The sequence below is a fragment of the Camelus ferus genome, chromosome 23, assembly GCF_009834535.1.
Source record: "Camelus ferus isolate YT-003-E chromosome 23, BCGSAC_Cfer_1.0, whole genome shotgun sequence".
NCBI classification, from domain to species: domain Eukaryota; kingdom Metazoa; phylum Chordata; class Mammalia; order Artiodactyla; family Camelidae; genus Camelus; species Camelus ferus.
The window spans coordinates 13,016,160-13,034,787 of NC_045718.1; the positions used below are offsets into that span (position 1 = coordinate 13,016,160).

The 18,628-nt window shown below is 65.0% G+C and overlaps 1 protein-coding gene across 1 annotated transcript; it reads left to right on the forward strand.

The window, feature by feature from the left end:
* The first annotated feature begins 1,809 nt into the window (after positions 1-1,809).
* On the forward strand, positions 1,810-18,377 carry LOC102507719 (receptor-type tyrosine-protein phosphatase V-like). Its single transcript, XM_032466915.1, is given in 28 exon segments — positions 1,810-2,033; positions 2,119-2,160; positions 2,941-3,591; positions 3,883-3,931; positions 4,078-4,350; positions 4,536-4,805; positions 4,954-5,217; positions 5,846-6,427; positions 6,581-6,856; positions 7,915-8,185; positions 8,813-9,076; positions 9,237-9,502; positions 9,777-10,058; positions 10,296-10,436; positions 10,707-10,917; positions 11,371-11,438; positions 12,282-12,408; positions 12,486-12,533; positions 13,121-13,214; positions 13,304-13,394; positions 13,488-13,564; positions 14,329-14,463; positions 15,072-15,194; positions 15,630-15,790; positions 15,863-15,998; positions 16,277-16,762; positions 17,011-17,139; positions 17,249-18,377. Coding segments are annotated over 26 exon segments (5,328 nt in total). The 5' UTR covers positions 1,810-2,033; positions 2,119-2,160; positions 2,941-3,534; the 3' UTR covers positions 17,696-18,377.
* The last annotated feature ends 251 nt before the right edge of the window (positions 18,378-18,628 follow it).

Genomic DNA, 18,628 nt, shown 5'->3' on the forward strand with positions numbered 1-18,628 from the left:
TGGATTCTGCTCCATCCAGGCTGCCGGGGCAAGGCAGGGACTGGAGGCCCGAGGGTGCGTCCCCAGCCCCATGCCATCCTGGCTCCTGAGGCGGGCCAGCCCGGATGGCTCTCAGGCCTTCGTCACTCCAGCGGCTGACTTGCCAGCCAGGGTGGGTTCAGGACACAGCAATGGCTGAAAGCCAGGAGGACTGCACTGAGCCCTCACTGGGTCACCAGCTGTGACCTGGGCGACCTTCTGCCCCTGCCCGGGGCTCTGGCTCCTCCCCAGGTTCCTCCCTCTCCGGGTCTGCAATGACAGCCTCTCGCGCAGTGGTCAGAGGGCGGTAGCCTCAGCGGAGAAGCCCGCTGTGGGGGGAGGGGAGGGCCGGGTCGCAGGAACCATGGTCTCCACGTCCCATGTCTCAGATGGCCTTCGGGAGGAGGGCTGCCTGGGGCACACTGTCCCCTCCTGTCCCTCCGCAGTTCCAGGGCTGTGAGCCTCAGCTCCTTGTCCCCAGGGCCAGAAGCCCTTCGGAGGGGCAGGTGTGCCCGAAATTCCCAAGTCTTTTTCCCGCAGGCTGCTGCCGGCCCCAGAGCCAAAGGGGCTGCCCTACCCAGTTCCTGAGGCAGGAATCTCGGGGTCTGGGCCAGCTGTGGGGGTTCTGCACCCTGTGCACGTCCTGCTCCCCCACCCCAAACCGCTGTCCAGCCCTCTTCCTCTCTGGTTCCTCTCTGGAGAAGCCCTGGGACCCTGGGTCCTCCCACACACAGCCCCCAAATCCTGGATCAGTCCAGGCCAGCTTCTGCCCAGTGTTGCGGGTCCAGCTTGTCCCTGGCTGTGTGGGGGAGGCAGGGACACAGAGCTGGGGTCTGGAAGGAGGACACATGCAGGGGACGGCTGAGAAGGGCTGGGGGAGGTGTGCAGTGGGTCTGGGCCAGCAGGAAGGCTAGGGCACCCTCTGGGCACACCCAGGAGCTTCCTCTGGGAGCGCCGGCCCAGATACCCAGCCCCTACCCAACCCAGTTTCCCTGACACCATTTGGGTGCCAGCTGGTGAAGGGGACTTTCCCATACCTCTCTCTCCGCTGGCTGAAGGACCGATGAGTAAGGCCAGCCTGGTACTGGGGGATCCAGTTTGCTGGAGCTCAGGTCCCTGGAGGGAGGTTTTATGACGGAAGAGTGTCCTTCCCTCTCTCCCAGGCCCAGGGCCAGCAACGCGGACATCTGTTCCCCAGTATGGCCTTTCTCCCCAGGGGCCCTCTTGTCTGCCCCCCGACAACGTCCCCGGATCCCCACGTGTGCACATCCACCTGAGATAGCTGTGTGCACCCTCACGCTCACGCATGCTTGTACACACTGTTGGTCCACACACATGCCACAGCTGCGGGCACACCCATCACCTGGCCAGTCCACTGCCCCCAGCCCCTTGCAGCCTTCCCACAGCCTGGCCAGAGGGGCCTGGGCCGACCCCTCCCTGGTGACCTTCCCCTGTGTGGGAGGGAGAGTGGCAGGCGGGGCTGCCTGGAGCTACTGGCCCTTCTCTGCTGGGAGCTTATCTTCCCCCAGTGTTGGGGGTGCCCAAGGCCTGGCTCCAGGCAGGGGGAGTGGAGAGGAGGGGCCGGAAGAGAGAGCTGGGCAGCACCTGGTTTGCATTTGGAGCCAGGACGCCTGGACCGGTCTCCTGCCCGGCTCTGCCTCCTGCCCGGCTCTCTCCAGAAGGAATCAGCAAGGTGCCGGGACCTTGGGAGGACCCAGGGTCTCTCTAGGCAGAGGATGTGGGTTTGTCTGTGGGCGGGCTGGCTGGGGAGGAGGCGCAGCCCTTGTGGTGCACTTGTTGCTGAATGGAGAGGCTGGGGCTGGGAGGCCGCCTCTTATCTGTCAGAATCTTCTTGCCGCCTCTCCAGAGGCCCAGCGCGAGGCTGCCCCAAGCTGGCTGGGGGCGGACAGGGCTGGCCCCTGTGGCCAGGTGCCCTCTGCGGGCCCGTCTATGGGGCTGGCTGTGGAGTCTGTGTGCCCCCAGCCGGCCTTCTTCGGCGGAGACTCTTGGGGCAGGTCTGAAGCCCCACCCCCTTACCTAGAACCCTGTTTTGCTGTGTCTCTTCTACTTGGATTCTGAATTAGGGTGTTTCCACCCCAGCTCTCCAGACGCTGCCGGAAAGAGCCACGCGAGGTGCCCCAGGTGAGGTGGGAAGGAGGAGGGGCCAGGGCAGAGTGTTTCCCCCTCCTCTTGGCCAGACCAAGGCCTCCCACCTTCCACATCAGTTTCCCTGGTTGCTGCCCCCACCCCCACCTCTTTTGAAAGAGCACACGTGTGCATGAACACACACGCACACATACACGCAGCCTGGAAGACTTGATGGGGCTGCAGGGTCGAGTTTCCTGGCCCCCGTCCAGAGGCCAGTGGGCACTCTGAGGTTCGGGGCCTGATGGAGCGGGAGGACCCCGGGTGGGATTGGGGCTAAGCAGGCTCCTTGCAGGCCTGTGCTCCCAGCCCCACTGGCCCCAGGGAGACCAGCTCCCACAGAAGCCGTCTCGCTGCTCGGTTTCTGTACCTGCCTGTTTGCTGCGTGTCCCCCTCCTCACTTCCTGAGTCCCCAGGGCCCAGAGCTCTTTCCTTTCCTCTGCTGTTCCCTCCTGTGACAGCTGGGGGCTTGGGGGGGGGACATTTCCAGGAGGTAATTGGCTCCAGGCTAGAGGGACCTCTAGGCCAGGCCTCGGAAAGGCTGCTCTGGGCCTTTGAGCAGGTGGGGGCAGGAGGGCCAGGGCCTGTGGGCACCGCTAGTCTGGGTGGGGGAGGTGGGGTTGGCGAGCACGCGTCCTTGGGGGCTGGGAGCGGGATGCGGTCTCTGCTGGGAGGAGCTGGGAGTCCCAGGCTCCAGTCCAGCCCCTCCTCACACTGCGGCCAGCTGGGCTTTCCCTCCCCTGGGGTGTGAGGGTGTGGAGCCACATGCCTTTCTAGGTCTACGGTCACGGAGACTCAAGGCCTCTAGGACGTGCTCCAGTGTCCATCAGCACGTGGGGCCTCAGGAGTACCCAGAAGGGGGCTCACATGCACAGCTGGTCCATCCACACAGGCACCCAGCAGCGCGCCCCCAGGCAATGTCACCAGGATCTGATCCCAGAGGAACACAAACGCCCCATCCATCTCCATGTGTTGAGAGTCAGACGGCCCTCCTCTCCCGGGGGCAAAGAGTTGGGGGGCTAGCTGCCTCTGTGTGTGTGCCCACCGCCAGAGTTGTCTCTCCTCTGGGTCTCCCCCAGCACAGGGCATGCCCTTACCTGGGAAGCCACCTGCGGGCAGAGGGTGGAGGGGGTGCAGAGTGAGAGGTGAGCTGGTCTGCAGCCTGGGAGCTGCGATCTGCCCCCTTCACCGGGCCCTGCCAAGCTGGGCGCAGTGGGGTCAGGGTCCAGGGTGGAGAGGCTGCCTGCCCCCTGCTGAGATGCAGCCCATCCACCCTTGCCTGCCTGCCAGCCCCCAGAGCAAGGGGCAGGTTGAGGGACTGGCTCCTCCTGCGGCTCTCCCTTGCAGACGTCCGTCCATCTGTCCATCAAGATGAGGCCCCTGGTCCTGTTTGCTGCCCTCCTCTGGCTCGGAGGCTTCTTGGCGCAGGTTAGGTGGGCACTGGAGGTGGGGGAGGTGAGGGGACCCCCTGCTCCCCAGGCCTCCAGGACCCCTGCCGCTCCGTGGACCCACAGCTGGTCTGCTTCAGGCAGCGGTGCACCCTCCCACCCCAGACGAGGACAGAGTGGTCTGCCCCTAGCTGCCGGCCTCCGCATCTTGGGTATCCTGCGTGATGCCCCGTGGCCAGGTCTAGGGGTGCCAGACGAGAGGACAGCCATCTCTGATCCTGGCTGGACCCATAGCGTCTGCCCACAGCCTCCCACCACCTCCTCCCCACAGGAAGACGAGTGCCCCTCCCTGGAAGGGGGTCCAGGCGGGAAGAGCAGAGGTGGGAGCCTCGCTGAGGGTGCGGGGAGTAGGGCGGGGCCATTTCTCCACCCAGACCCTGTCTCTGCTCTGGCCCTTCCTGCCTTCCATTCTTCTTTACGGCAGAAGGGGTGTGTGGGGAGCGTCTGAACGCACCCTTCTCCCCAGGACCACCTCCAGCCGTGAACGTGAGTGGCCAGGGGACGTCCGCCAGCCTCGCTCTGAGCTGGGCAGCCCCAGGGCCTGGCAGTGCCAGTCACACCCTCCGTCTAACCCAGCTGAGCCCCCTGGGCTTCCCCGAAGGGCAGCAGCTCCAGACCCACACCAACGCGTTCAGCTTTGAGTTCCAGGACCTGGTGCCAGGAAGTCACTACCAGCTGGAAGTGATGGCCCTGCACCCTCGTGGGCAGAGCACCACTGTCGCCCTCACTGCCCACACAGGCGCCTGGCCAGCAGGCAGGGGAGGGGCTGCGGGCACTGAAGTGGACACGCTGGAGGGTCAGGGGACAGGGTGCCAAGTAAGTCGAAGTGTCTGAGGACCATGCCTGGCACAGTGGCCTGTCCAGAGCACTAGCAGCAGGGGCGATGCCCTGGCCCTGAACATGGTGCCTCTGCTTCCGGTGCAGCCCCGTCCACTGTCCAGGCCCTGCGGCTCCACAGCTCTGCGAGCCCGTCCAGCCTGGAGGCCTCATGGGGCACTGCCCCCGGTGGGCAGGATGGCTACCAGCTTCTCCCCTACCACCTGGAATCCCAGGCAGTGGCTCATAACATCTCCGTGGCCCCGGGGACCCTGTCCTACAATTTCAGCGACCTCTTACCAGGCAGCGAGTACCTTTTGGCGGTTACCACCTGGGCCGCCAACCTCCAGGCAAAGACCAGCACCCACCAGTGGACAGGTTAGGCCAGCACTCGGCGAGGCCCCAGGTGGCAGCCAGTCTGGGAGGGGGCAGTCCAGGGCTGTGTGCCAGCGCAGCCGGGCCTCTGGGCTCTGGCTGCTGGGACACTGTTCTGGCCCTTCCTCCAGCCCCGCTGCTCTCCCTCCAGCCCCCGAGGCTCCAGGTCAGCTGGCGCTGCGTGCCCTGGGCACCAGTGCCCTGCAGGCCTCCTGGAACAGCTCTTGGGGCGCCGCCTGGCTGCATCTCGCCCTCACAGACCTCCTTGGTGGCCCCAACCTGATGGCAGGGATCAGACGGGGGGTCTCCAGTCACACCTTTGCTCACCTCTCTCCGGGAACCCCTTACAAGCTGATGCTCACAGCTGTTGCCGGGCCCCTTCAGACAGTGGGACCCAACGCCACTGAGTGGACCTGTGAGTGCTTGAAGCAAAAGGGGGACAGGGCAGGATACAGCTGGGGGGTGAGGGCCCAGGACTCTGCAGGGAAGGGTGTGGCCTGGAGGGAGTGTGCTCCTGCAGGAGATGTCCGTGGTGACAGTTACTGTCACTGGAACCCTCCGTGCGCCAGCCCCGTGCATCATCTCATTTACCCTCCAAAACAGCCCCATGTGAGTCGTGTTATCCCCCTGCTACGTTGAGGGGACCAAGGTTCAGAGAGAGGGACCAGGTCCTGAGACTTGCAAGCGTCCAGGCTGGGCTGAGCACACATTTCTGTGCAGAGCAGCGCTGTCTGGCGCTGGTGAAGAGTGGAGAGCCAGGCTGCCTGGGCTCTGAGTCCACTGCTGCCACTCACTGGCTGTGGGTCTCTGGACAGATAGCTCACCCTCTCTGAGCTTCGGTCTCTGCACCTTTAAAGGGGGCAAGAATGGCGGTGTTGGGAGGAGTGTGGGATCTTGCACCAGCACACTCGGTCACTCGATGTATTATCATTTGTTACCGTGTCCACCTGGGTGCGACCTGGCCCTGAGCACAGAGGGGAGCTGCATATGGGCGGGACTGTTCTCACCAGTGCCCAGGTCACATCCTGCTCCCTTCCCCACAGATCCCTCAGCCCCCCTGGACCTGCTGCTCATGCCCCTGCCCCCAGGGCTCTGTGCCAGCTGGGAGGCGGGGCCCGGGGCCCAGGATGGCTACATGCTCAGGCTGAGCAGGCCAGTGGAGAAGACCATCACTCTGGGCCCCAGGGCCCTTAATGCCACGTTCCCAGGGCCCCTGCCAGCCGGACGCTACACTCTGGAGCTGAGGGTTCTGGCCGGGCCCCATGACGCCTGGGCCCAGGCCAGTGCCTGGCTGGAGGGTGAGTCTGGGCTAGGGCGGAGGAGGGTGGGGCCCTGCACCAAGAGGCAGGTGAATTCTCCCTCTCCAGGGACCATGTCCTCTCCCAACTCTGCAGCCCAGCCTGGACAAGGTGACGGCCCTGAGCTGCCCCGGGATGGGCAGGAGGCCAGCGGGGGGCCTGGGAGCCAGACCGTGCTCTACACCGAGGGAGCCCCAGGCCTTCTCAGAAACATCTCTGTGCCACCCGGTGCCACCCCAGGCACCCTCCATGGGCCTGGGGGCCACTACCAGGCGGACGTGGTCTCTTCTCTGGGGAACACCACCCAGAGCCTCCCAGGCCACACAGGTGGGTGCCAGCACTGTGTCGCCCACCTTGGGGCTGGGAGGCTGCGCCTTGGAGGTAGAGACCTAGGTTGGGGAGGGCTCAGGAGGAAAGGGAGGGGCTTCACAGGGCCCCAGACATCATATGCCCCCCTTACCAAACTGCTCCTCTCTCCAGGATCCCTGGCACCCCAGTCTCTGAAAGTCACCGGCAGGGGCAGCCCCTCTGAGCTGGCCATTGGCTGGGTCCCAGCGCCGGGGCAGTGGGAAGGCTACAGGGTCAGCTGGCACTTGGAAGGCAGCCAGAGGTCACCAGGTGGTCTCGTCGCTATGGGCTCAGATCACTCCAGCCCGACGCTGATGGGCCTAGTGCCCGGCTCCTGCTACACCGTGTCGGCGTGGACCTGGGCGGGGAACCTCAGCTCCAGCGTCCAGAGGGCCGGCGCCTGCACCCGTGAGTTTGCGACTGCAGCTCCAGGAGGCCCACCCTGGGCAGTGGCGGGGTCGGGGGCGGTGCCCTCCACGTGCTCCGTCTGGTTGTGCATCTGTCCACGGGGGCCCTTCCTGAGTCTGTCTGCAAGCACTCCCCCTCCCCTGCCCTCTGGGCGGCCAGCCACACGGCCATCCCTGCAGTAAGTATGTAACCAGCGCCCCGTTTCCTGGGTGTGGGTTTAGGTGCTGAAGCTAAAGATTGTGAACCAGACGGTCTCGGGGGAAGGCTGACCAGCAAACAGATGGTTTATGCGTATTGCTTTATTTTTTTTGATCTAGCAGCTTTTTGTATTTTTTGATTTTTTTGTTTGGGGGGCATGTAATCAAGTTTATTTATTTAACTTTACTTTTTGTAAATGGAGTGCTGGGGATTGAACCCAGACCCTGGCGCATGCTAAGCACATGCTCTGCGCACTGAGCTCTGCTCTCCCCTGCGCGTTGCTTTTCCTGTCATAGCGTGAACGTTTTGACGGTCTCCTTGAGCCGCATGAAACTCTCTTCTTGTGGGTTAAAATCGAGGACTACGGAGAATTTTATGTGATTCTGGCTAATCTTTTAGGGTTCAGAGAGGGGCCACCTTAGGAAGTCAGGGATGTTTTCCCAGAGGGAGAGAGAGAGCTGAGAAGCAGGTGGGCAGAGGGGCCTTACTGGGCAGAGGGGGCGGGTGTGCACCCAGGCCCTCGGTGGGGGAGTGAGACAGGGAGGGAGTGAGCTTGCAGGGGCTGAATGTCGGCTGAGCTGGGGACCCTGGTCCTAAGGGGTGTGAGATGCAGGCTGGGTGTGGCTGGGTACCATGTGGATCAGACGTCACGCCTTCAAGTTGCTGATGGTTTGTGAAGGAGGCAGGGAGCAGGCGTCAGGGCAGAGCCCTGTGTGTTTTGAGAGGTTTTCCTGGGGAGGAAACGCGGGTGGGCTCCGAGCCCCATGGCTGCCGTGTTTGGAGACCGAGCGGGGTCAGACAGTGGGGGAGGAGGGGCAGGGACTGGGTTGTCCCAAATCTGTCTCCCCCTTGTCCTGCAGTCCCTGCACCTCCCGCCAACTTGAGCCTGGGTCTGGCTGCCCAGCCTCCTGTCCTGAGTGCTTCCTGGAGCCCCCCACCGGGGGGCAGGGATGGCTTCCTCCTGCAGCTTCACCGCCTGAGGCCCCCGGCTCTGGAGGGCCAGGACACTCTGGCCCCCGAGGCACACAGCTTTTCCTGGGCCCGGCTGCCCCCAGGCACCGTGTTCCTGGTGTGGCTGTCTACCCTGCGGGGGCCGGACAAGAGCAGCAGCGCCAATGCCTCCGGCTGGACGCGTGAGTGTCCCCTGCCGGGCCCTTCCTACTGGCCACACGTGGGAGTGGGTCCCCAGGGCTGCGTGGCCCCCGACCTCCCTGTGGTCCGTGAGCGGCGGTGGGGTGACTGCTCGCTCAGTCGGCACTGCTGGGGCTCGGGCCCCGCGGTCTAGGAGGAACTGGCAGGTGCCTGCTTCTCGGCAGGCAGCTCCTCTCACTCGTCACCCGAGCTGGTGCTTGGTGACTGGGTCAAGGGTGGGGGAGCAGGGGGCCCTTTGTGGGGGTGGGGCCCAGGTCTGGTCTGTGTTCTTTCCTCCTGCCTTGGTCACTGGAGCTGCCTAAACCGAGTCCACGTGGGGGGCTTAGACCACGGGAACCCTCACTGCTCTGAGCTGGGGTCTAAGACCCAGGGGTCACAGGGCTGCTTCACCTGAGGCCTCTCTGGGGCGTGTGGACGGCCGCCTGCCCCTGAGTCCCTCTGGGTATGTCTAATCTCCATGGATCAGGGCCCACCCCGACGGCCTCGTTTTACCTTAGTAGCCTCTTTAAAGGCCTTACCTCCAAATATAGTCGCATTCTGGGGGTCAGAACGTCCACATGAATTTGGGGACACAGTTCAGCCCCTGAAACCCTGCTCTCCCCACAGCCCCCCCGCCCCTCCTGTGGTAAATGTGACCAGTGAAGGCCCCACCCAGCTCTGGACATCCTGGGTCCATGCTCCCGGGGGCCGGGATGGCTACCAGGTGACCCTGTTCCAGGCAGGCGTCCGGGTGGGCTCCAGGACCGTGGGGGCGCAGGTGGACAGCGCCAGCTTCTCAGCTCTCACTCCAGGCACTGAGTATGAGGTGGCGGTCGTCGCGCAAGCTGTGCCTCTCTGCGGGGCGGCGGCCAACCCCTCGGGCTGGACGTATGAGTGGGAGTAGGGAAGGCCGAGGTGGGGGTGGTGGGCAGGCCCTCCTCCGGGACCTCTGCTCCTTCCTTCAGCGGCACCGCAGTGCCCCCAGTCCCTCGCCCCACCTGCACCCCGAGTCCTGCGTGAGGTCAGCGGCCACCGCTCTCCTCCCCACAGCCCCACTGGTGCCCGTTGAGCTGCTGGTGTCGACGCAGGTGGGCAGTGCCGTGGTCAGCCTGGCCTGGGCCAGCGGCCCCCTGGGGTGTGGTGTGTGCTGCGCCCAGCTCTGCGAGGCCGGGCTCCTCTCCCGGGTGCAGCCCCTGGTGCTGGGCCAAGCCCATCTGGCCCTGAGGGACCTCACACCTGGACGCAACCTCTCCCTGTCGGTGCTGTGCCAGGCAGGGCCACTCCAGGCCTCCACCCACCATGTGGTGCTGCCTGTGGGTATGTTGGTGCCTTTCGGGGGGGGACAAAGTGCCCCGAGTGCCGTCCATTCTATCCCAACCCCGCTTGTCCAGGTGGGCACCGTGCCCACACCGCCCTGGGGATGCCCCCTCCCTCTCCAGATGGGCGGCATGTCCAGAGGAGATCTTGTTTCCCCACATGGCCGCTGCCCACATCCAAGGTGCAGAAATGCCCGGTCCCCCATGCCTGCTGATTTTGAGCCCCTCAGGGGCTACGCTGACTCCCACATGACACAGAACCCTCAAACCCGCAGAGCCGGACCCCGTGGAGGACGTGCAGTGCCAGCCCGAGGCCACCCGTCTGACCCTGACCTGGACAGTGCCCCCGGGGGCCGTGGACACCTGCCTGGTGGTGGCAGAGTAGCTGGTGGCCGGGGGCAATGCCCAGCCAGTCTTCCAGACCAACACCTCTGGGGACGCCCTCCTGCTATCCGGCCTGGAGCCCTCCACTCCCTACCGCCTCAGCCTCTCTGTGCGGGGCAGCAATGGCCGGGGCAGCCGGGCCGCTACCCTGGTGTGCGCCACATCTGCCCAGGGTAGGCGCCCTCCTCGGCCTCAGAGCCCCGCTCCCTTGGTCTTCCTCCATCCTCATCCGCGCCGCTGAGCTCCAGCCCCTTCCCGTGGCCTTCCGCAGATCGCCCGATGTGGGCTCACGCCCGGGAGCCTGGCCCGGGGGCCCCAGTTCTGGTTCAGAGCATCTGCCAGCCACTGTGGCACGCGCAGCCCTGCCCTTGGAGGCTACTGTCGGGCCTCACTTGTCCTGTCCTCCCTAGCCTGGCGCCTCCCAGAGCTGGCCCCAGCGCCCCAGCTGGAGCCTGGTTTGGGGATGGGCGTGATGATCACACGGGGCATGTTTGGCAAGGATGACGGGCAGATCCAGTGGTATGGCATCATCGCCACCACCAACATGTCGCGTGAGTCCTGGGCACAAGAGGGGGAGGATGACCCTGGCTGCTGCCCGGCAGGGGTGGGTGAGGGGTCCAGGCGCTGACCTTGGCAGGATGAAATGTCTGAGGCCGGTGTGAGTCGTGGTGCAGGAAGCAGCTCCAAACATTCTGGACGACGGGGCTGATGTGTTATGAATGGTGGGAGCACCGTGGAAACACAGGGAAGCCCCTCTGCTGGGGAGCGAGGCCATGGCCCCACTGCCCTCTCTGCCCTCCCTGTCCCGGTCCCTGTCCCAGTGACTCAGCCGCCCCGGGAGGCTGTCAACCACACGTGGTACGACCACTACTATGGAGGACACGACTCCTACTTGGCCATCCTGCTCGCCAACCCCTTCCACCCTGGGCCCTGGGCTGTGCCGACCTCCTGGAGGGTGCCTGTGGGGATGGAGGACTGCAGCCAGACTCAGGACATCTGTAACGGGCAGCTCAAGCCAGGTTCCCAGTATCGGTGAGGCTGGGATACTGATGGGGACCCCAAGGCTGCTGGGAGGAGAACTTGACAGTTGCATTTATGGGTTGTTTATGCCCTCTGTCAACAAACGATCTGGGCTGAGTTGCGAAGAGAGAGCATGTGCTGGTCCAGAAGCATCGGCAGAGTCATTTTGATTGGGCTTCGTGGCAGGCAAGGCAGAAAGGGGTACACCCACCTGTTTACATGGTTCTTGCCTCTGCAGAGCAAGGCGATGGATTCTGTCTTGATTTGCTAGGGTGATGCCAAGGGTACTCAGGTGTCTGTTTCTGGGGCTTCTTGCTCTCAGGACAGGGCAGGGAGAGGAGCGGGGGGCGCTTGCTGTGCAGTCTCAGGGCCCTGAACAGGTGCGGGCGTCGCACCGTCTGTGTGTCTGCTGCTCATGCCTGTCTCCTGGGAGGGCTGGGCCTGCTGCCTGCCCCTCTGCCCCAGGTTCAGTGTCGTGGCGTTCACCCAGTACAGCCCTCCCGAGACCCTCGTCTCCTTCTCTGCCTTCTCAGGTAGGTGGCACCTGGCTGGGGTCCGGCTGGGTCCTGGGGGTGGGGGTTAGTGCTGAGGGGGCTGGTTCATCCCCAGCCACCGGCGGGAGAGCAGGGCTGGGGCCTCAGAGCCAGGTGGAGGTGCTCCTGGTGGCAGCCCTGGCCGGGGTGGGCTGAGGGGGTGGGATGGGTGGAGGCACCGAGGAGACGGCTTGCTGCTGCCACGATCCGGCTCCCTCCAGCAATGCCCCCCTCTGCCTGCTGCCCCCGGCCACCGAGGTTCTGGAACAGCGCTGTCTGGTGGACGCGGGTGGCCGGCCGCAAGTGGGGACCACACATGTAAATAACATTCCTAGTAGCTACGTTAAAAAATAAGCAGTTGAAATTAATCTTAGTAACATTTCATTTGAACCAAGATATCAAAAATAACACACCAACATGTAACCCATTTTTAATGATTAACGAGGTATTTTACGCTCATTTTTTTCAGTAAGTCGTTGGCGCCCTGTGCGCATTTTACACTCACAGCAAATCTTACCTTGGAGCTGCTGTGTAGTCACAGGGGGCATGCGGCCACTGTCCTGGACAGCACAGCTCCAGAAGCCCCGCCACGAGGCAGGGGGCCAGGCCTGCCCTCTTCTTTGCCTCGAGGGAGTCCGGGAGGGGCTGGGGCAGGGGTGCTGCTGGCCACTCCCAGTTCCCATCCAGGACGGTCCCCCTGCATCCATCTCTGACCTCGGTTTGGCACCTGGGACTTGTCGCTGCGCCCTCCACCCTGAGGGTCCCAGGTCCAGGGGAGGTTGGCATGTTGCCGCAGGGCAATGGTTGAGGTCGCCCAGTTCACCCGCCCCTTGCCTCCCGCAGAGCTCCGGGCCAGTGTGTCCCAGGCGGCCATGCCCCTTCCTGCAGTGGTGGGCATCGTGGCCGGCTGCGTCCTCTCCCTCTGTGGGGTGCTGGGCCTGCTGTACTGGAGGTGGGCGAAGGCGCAGAGGTGAGTGGGTGGGGCTGGGGCAGCGGGGCTGGAGGAGGCTACCCGGGCTGTCTCCCATGGCCCCTCATCCTCTGCAGGGCAGAGAAGAAGCTGAGTTCCCAGGAGCGGACTGCTTACAACCTGCGGTGAGTGGGCTCCCGCCCTGGACCGGGAGCTGAGCAGCATGGCCCTGCCTGGCCTGGCGCTGTGTCCTGAGGGACCGCACTGCTCACCCCCGCCAGCCAAGTCCTGCGTCAGCTGCCAGCACACCCTCCTCAGCCAGCTCTTCTGGGCCCTCCAGCCTCTATAGCAGACCCCCGGCCTTCCGTCCTTACCTTGTCCCGGCTAACCACTTGGGTGGTTTCAGGTCAAATCGCTGTCTTTTCCTTCTTTCTCTCCAACATCAGATCTGTCATCTACCCTCTGGTCATCCCTGCTCCTTCTGGTGACCTCACACGGAGCTCCCGCTGTGAGTGCGTGTGCGCAGGCCCCGGGCGTAGGGGTCCTGTCTGTCCTGCCCCCTCTATTCCCTTGTCCACCTTTCTGCCGGGGTGGCTGGCGGCCCTGCTGTGTGCAGACAACCTCCTTCATGCGGCTTCACTTCAGGGCCGGGGCCCAGGTAGCCAGGCTGTGCAGCCAGGTCTGGGGTCCCTGGTACTGTGCCCACCTCCCACCAGAGCCCAGGGCAGGACTGTACCCACCAGGCCGCTACCCACTCCCTCCCTCTCCCCAGGAGGACCCACCGGCCCATCCCTGCCCACAGCTTCCGGCAGAGCTACGAGGCCAAGAGTGCCCACGCCCACCAGGCTTTCTTCCAGGAGTTCGAGGTAAGGCCTCCGTGGCCCTGGACTCCATGCTGCACTGCCCCTCACGTGCATGGGGGCCACACGGGTCTGCCTCGGCCCCACCTTTGCAGGAGCTGAAGGAGGTGGGCAAGGAGCTGCCCAGGCTGGAGGCTGAGCACCCAGCCAACGCTGCCAAGAACCGCTACCCACACGTGCTGCCCTGTGAGCACAGGTGGCATGGGTGGCGGGGCTGGAGCTTGGCCCGGGGAGGGGCTGCAGGCGCCCGGCTGAGCACACCGCTTCTCCCGTCCTCAGATGACCACTCCCGGGTCAGGCTGGCCCCTCTGGACGGAAAGCCCCACTCTGACTATGTCAACGGCAGCTTCGTCCCGGTAGGGCCGCCCTCGGGGTCCTCATGGGACACACTGTCCTGCTGTAGGGGCAGCTCCTATCCACCAGGGTCATCAGCTTGTGCTTCTTTGGGTCAACACGACGGGCACGTATTCAGGGTCTGCCTTGTGCAGGCGCCGTGCTGGGCCCACCAGAGGCAGAGCCAGGCCACTCATGTTCCCAGCTTCAGAGGACGTGTGTGTGTGCATGTGTCACATCCATCACGTGGGGTGGCAAGCGCTGTAATAAGGGACACGTGTGGTGCTCAGAGCACACTGAAGAAGAAGACGTTTAGTCGACCCAGGAATCAAGGAAGACTTCCTGGTAGAGGGGGCATTGGTTTCTTGAATCCTGGAAGTGAGGAAAAAGGGGCAGATGGTGCAGCTGGAAGGAAGCCGGAGAAGAGCCAGGGGCTGGGAGGGGTGGGGATGAGGCAGGAGAGGGGACTGGGACTGGCTGGAGGGGGAGCTGAGTACTGGATTGGGGACTCGGGTGTACCTGGAGGAGACACGTGGTTGCTGTGGGAAGGGGTGGTGTAGAGGGTGGCCTGGGGAGGCTGCTCCGGGCCCGTCGGTCCCTTGTCATTGTCCCTTCACGGTGGGGCTGTCTCTGACACCCTCCTGGCTTAAGTTGTCAGTGCACGCGTGTTCATGTGTGTGCACACATGTGCGCCTGTACACGGAGTCCTCTCTCCCGATGCTCACACGTGGGACACTTATAGCTGGGTGCTGGGGGCCCCAGTTAACATGTTCCTCTCCCCTCACAGGGCTACACCCACCGGCAGGATTTCATTGTCACCCAGGGGCCCCTCAAGAAGACCCTGGAGGACTTCTGGCGGCTGGTGTGGGAGCAGCAGGTCCACACCATCATCATGCTGACGGTGGGCATGGAGAACGGGCAGGTGAGCACACCGCAGTTCCTGGAGTGGACGCCAGGTGGCGTCCCTGGATTCTCCCTGCAGGACTGGCCCGGGGCAGGAGGGTGGGTCAGGTTGGAGATGGATGGGGGTCCCCAGGCCTTCCAGGATGGGGCAGGGAGAGGGAACAGGGACTTGGGCAGACAGCGTCCACGGCCTCTGCTGTCTCTCCTTGTGTCCACCTTGTCCCGCCCCAGCCCAGGAGGCAAAGGCGTTTGGAGGCAGATGGGGGTGAGGAGGGCCCCAGGGTGGGAGGCAGAGAGAGGGCACCCTTGCCTTAAACACGCCCAGGCCTGCTCCATGAGGGGCCCTGGGGCAGGCCCGTTGAGCCCCCGGATTGGGCAGTGAGCCAGGCCAGGCCTGCAGGAAGGCCTTTGCACAGCAGCCTGGCAGCTGCCTGGAAGCGCTAAGGGTCACATGAGGGGCCTGGGGTGAGGGTGCTGGAGCCCGTCCAGGGAGAGGCTTCTGGGACAGGTGGCACAGAGAGCAGCATCTCAGCAGGGTGACGGAGGCAGAGGGCTGCGCTGATGAAGCAGGGCTGGCAGGGAGGAAGCTGGGCCCACACTCACCCCCCGCCCCCCTGCTGGCCGTAGGTGCTGTGTGAGCACTACTGGCCAGCCAACCCCACCCCCGTCACCCATGGGCACATCACCGTCCACCTCCTGGCCGAGGAGCCGGAAGAGGAGTGGACCAAGCGGGAGTTCCAGCTGCAGCACGTGCGTGCCCCGGGGTGAGGCGGGGCATTTGAGTGGAGACCCTTGGGGGAGGTGGCCTCACCTCCTGGGTCCCCTGGCTTCCTTCCTCCCGGGGAGGTTGGTGGCTGGGAAAGGGGCCCGGAGGCACAGGGCAGGCTGAGGATTCATCTGAAGTCACAACGAGTCCAAGGTAGAGCGGGCTGAGCAGGGGTGGTTTCTGCCCTGCCCCGCGCTCAGCTCAGGGCCCCCGCCTCACCCCAGACGCCTGCACCCCATTCGCCTTCCCAGGCTGTGACCTCCAGGGGCGGTATGCCCTCTGTCTGATCATCCCAAGGGCAGCTCTGGATGTGGGGAGGCCCGGCCTGCCCTCGCTCTGATGAAGGGAGCGAGGGCTGCAGGGGTCCTGGGTTCAGAGGGGAGGAGAAACAGCGCAGCCCCCTGCTGCCCCATCCCCAGGCTGCCCAGCAACCAGCACGGAGGGTGAAGCAGCTGCAGTTTACCACCTGGCCCGACCACGGCGTTCCCGAGACCCCCAGCTCCCTGCTGGCCTTCGTGGATCTGGTCCAGGAGCAGGCCAGGGCCGCCCAGGGCACGGGGCCCCTCCTGGTGCACTGCAGGTGAGGGCGGGCAGCGGGGTGCGGGGGCCAGGGGAGGCCTCCCCTTCACCGCCCTGGGCCTCCGTCCCACAGCGCAGGCATGGGCCGCTCCGGCACCTTCGTGGCCCTGTTGAGGCTCTTGCGGCAGCTGGAGGAGGAGCAGACGGTGCACGTGTTCCACGCAGCATACACACTGCGGCCGCACCGGCCCCTCATGATCCAGACCCCGGTGAGGGCACAGCTGGCCGGGCCAGGCAGCCGGACCCTGGGAGGAGATGGGGGTAGACGGCGGGGCCACAGGCTCGGAGGGGCCGGGAAAGGGCCCTGGGGAGGGGCTCAGTCACCTGACCACCAGGGCTTCTGTCTCCCCTTCTGCCAAAGGGGAGGTGGGAAGGCTCCGCCCAGATGCCCCCTCCCCTGCCCCGCTGGGTGTGGCAGGTTAGGGCCTGGAAATCTCCCCCCAGGGCCACAGCCCCTCAGCAGACGGCCTCTCCCCACCTCCCCCAGAGCCAGTACGTCTTCCTGCACAGCTGCCTCCTGAGCAAGGTCCTGGAAGGGCCCTCCAGCTCCTCTGGGTACGAGCCGCTCCAGGGGCCCTTGTTGGGTGGGGCCAGAGGCCTGGGGCCCATCCCTCTCACCAACAGGCCGCCGACTCCTGTCCACAGCAGGGCCGCGAAGACAGGAAGCTGGGGAGCCTCAAGTGGCACCCGTGCTGCCCGCGAGGCCCCCAGGCCCCAGCCCATCCCCGTGGGGAACTTCGCGCAGGCGTGCACTCTCAGGGCGGCTGACACCAACACTGGCTTCGTTGGGGAGTACAAGGTGTGCTGCTGGCCAGTGGGGGTGACCACGGGCGTCCCCTCCCGCCAGCACCTCTGGGGCCTGCCAGCCTCACGTGCTCTGCCCTCCCAGCTCCTGCTCCAGGCCCTCAAGGACCATGTCGGCTCTGCTACGACCCCTCCTGGCTGTGAGCAGGAGCACTCAGGGGACGTGCAGGTGGGTGGGACCTGGGCCGGTGGAAACCAGTGGCAGCCTCACGCCCCACCTCATCCCTCAGATGACCATTCTGTTCCCCCGGCAGCGGAGGAGGGCCCCCCTGGCGAGATGCCCGAAGCCTGGCTCTTCCCCCTTAGACAGTGCCCTCTGACTGTTTGTGCTCCCTGGGTGGGTCATCTGGGGGTCCTAGGGCTGAGATGGGCAGGGGACAACCTCAGTCCGGGGGGCTGACCAGCTGTGCTCTGCAGGGCGGGCCTTCTGGCTGCGACCACGTGGTGCTGACTGGCCCAACAGGGCCTGAGGAGTTGTGGGAGCTGGTGTGGGAGCACGGGGCCCGCGTGCTGGTCTCCCTGTGCCCGCCGGATGTCCAGGAGAAAGTGAGGGGGACAGGGGACAGAGGGTGGGATGTCTCAGGAGTTGAGGTGGGGTGTGACTGGGCGGGGAGGGGTTACCTGGCTGAGCAGCCGTGTCTGGTCCCGGCCACAGGAGTTCTGGCCCACAGAGAGGCACCCCATCATCACAAACGGGGTGACTGTGAACTGGGTGGCTGAGAGCAATGTGGCAGGCTGGCCCTGCACCCTCCTCAGCGTCACACACGTGAGCGTCAGGCCACGGGGCTTGGGGTGGTGGGGCCGCAGGGCAGGCCTGAGCCGGTTTCCGGCACCAGCACCAAGGTCTTTGTCCCCAGCGTGGGAGCAGGAAGGAGAGGCCGGTGCAGCGGCTGCAGCTTCCCCGCGGGGAGCCGGGGCAGGAACTCCCAGCTGCCACGCTGCTGCCCTTCCTGGCTGCCATGGGCCAGTGCTGCTCCCGGGAAGCGGGGAAGCCAGGCATGCTGCTCAGCCACTCCAGGTGCTGCTGGACGGGGACTGGGGGAGTGGGCAGAACCCCTCACTGCCTCCCCGAGGGCCTCACATCCCACTGAGCCCAGCTTAGAAGGACACAGCCCCCTCCTCACTCAGCCTGACATCTTTCAGGAATCTGCCCCCATCCTACTGGGGCCTGGGGTTGGCTGGCCGTGCCTAGCATCTCTCCCTGGTCCCCAGGCCCAGGCTGGGTTCTCCCATCTCCCTGGGTACCTGGCCCTCCTCCTTGCCCCTAAGGTCCCCCCTCCAACTCAAGACCAATTGCAGCAAGGGTGTGGCCCAGCTGGGCACCTTCCTGGCCATGGACCAGCTGCTGCAGCAGGCAGGGGCTGAGTGCACTGTGGACGTCTTCACCGTGGTCTTGCAGCAGTCAGAGGCCTGTGGCCTCATGATCCCAACTCTGGTGAGAGGCGATCAGGGGCTCAGCCTTGGGAAGGGCTGAAGGGTAGGGAAGGTCCCGCTCCAGCTGCAGGGGGCCTCTGGGCAGCGCCATAGGAGCAGCCGCCAGGTGGCACTGGCGACCACGGCTCTCAGGTGAAGGCACAGGGAGACTGTCCTTGCGGTGTCCTCGCGGTGTCCTCGCGGTGTCTGCCCCCAGGAGCAGTGCATCTATCTCTACAACTGTCTGAACAGCGCGCTCCTGGACGGGCTGCCCTGAGTCGGCACTGGTCACTGGTGTGCCCGCCGGGAGGGCAGGCTGCACGCTTGGCCCAGAGCCGGGAAGGGGCTGAGTCTGGGAATAAAGGATGTGGTCAAGCCTGAGGCCGAGTGCATTCTGTCCATCCACTCTCCAGGAGGAAAGAAACAGCCCAGTGCAAGGGCCTGGGGGAAACAGAAGCAGGGATGGGCCTGGCAGGTGGCCCTCCCCGGGGTAGCCCCCAGACCCCACCCTCTAGTTTCCTAGCTTCCTCACATTTAGTCCCTAGTGTCCTGGGAGCCTGGCTTCAGAGCCCTGGTTATCAGGGCCACCCCACCCCGTGTGCCTCAGGACGGACCTGTCCCT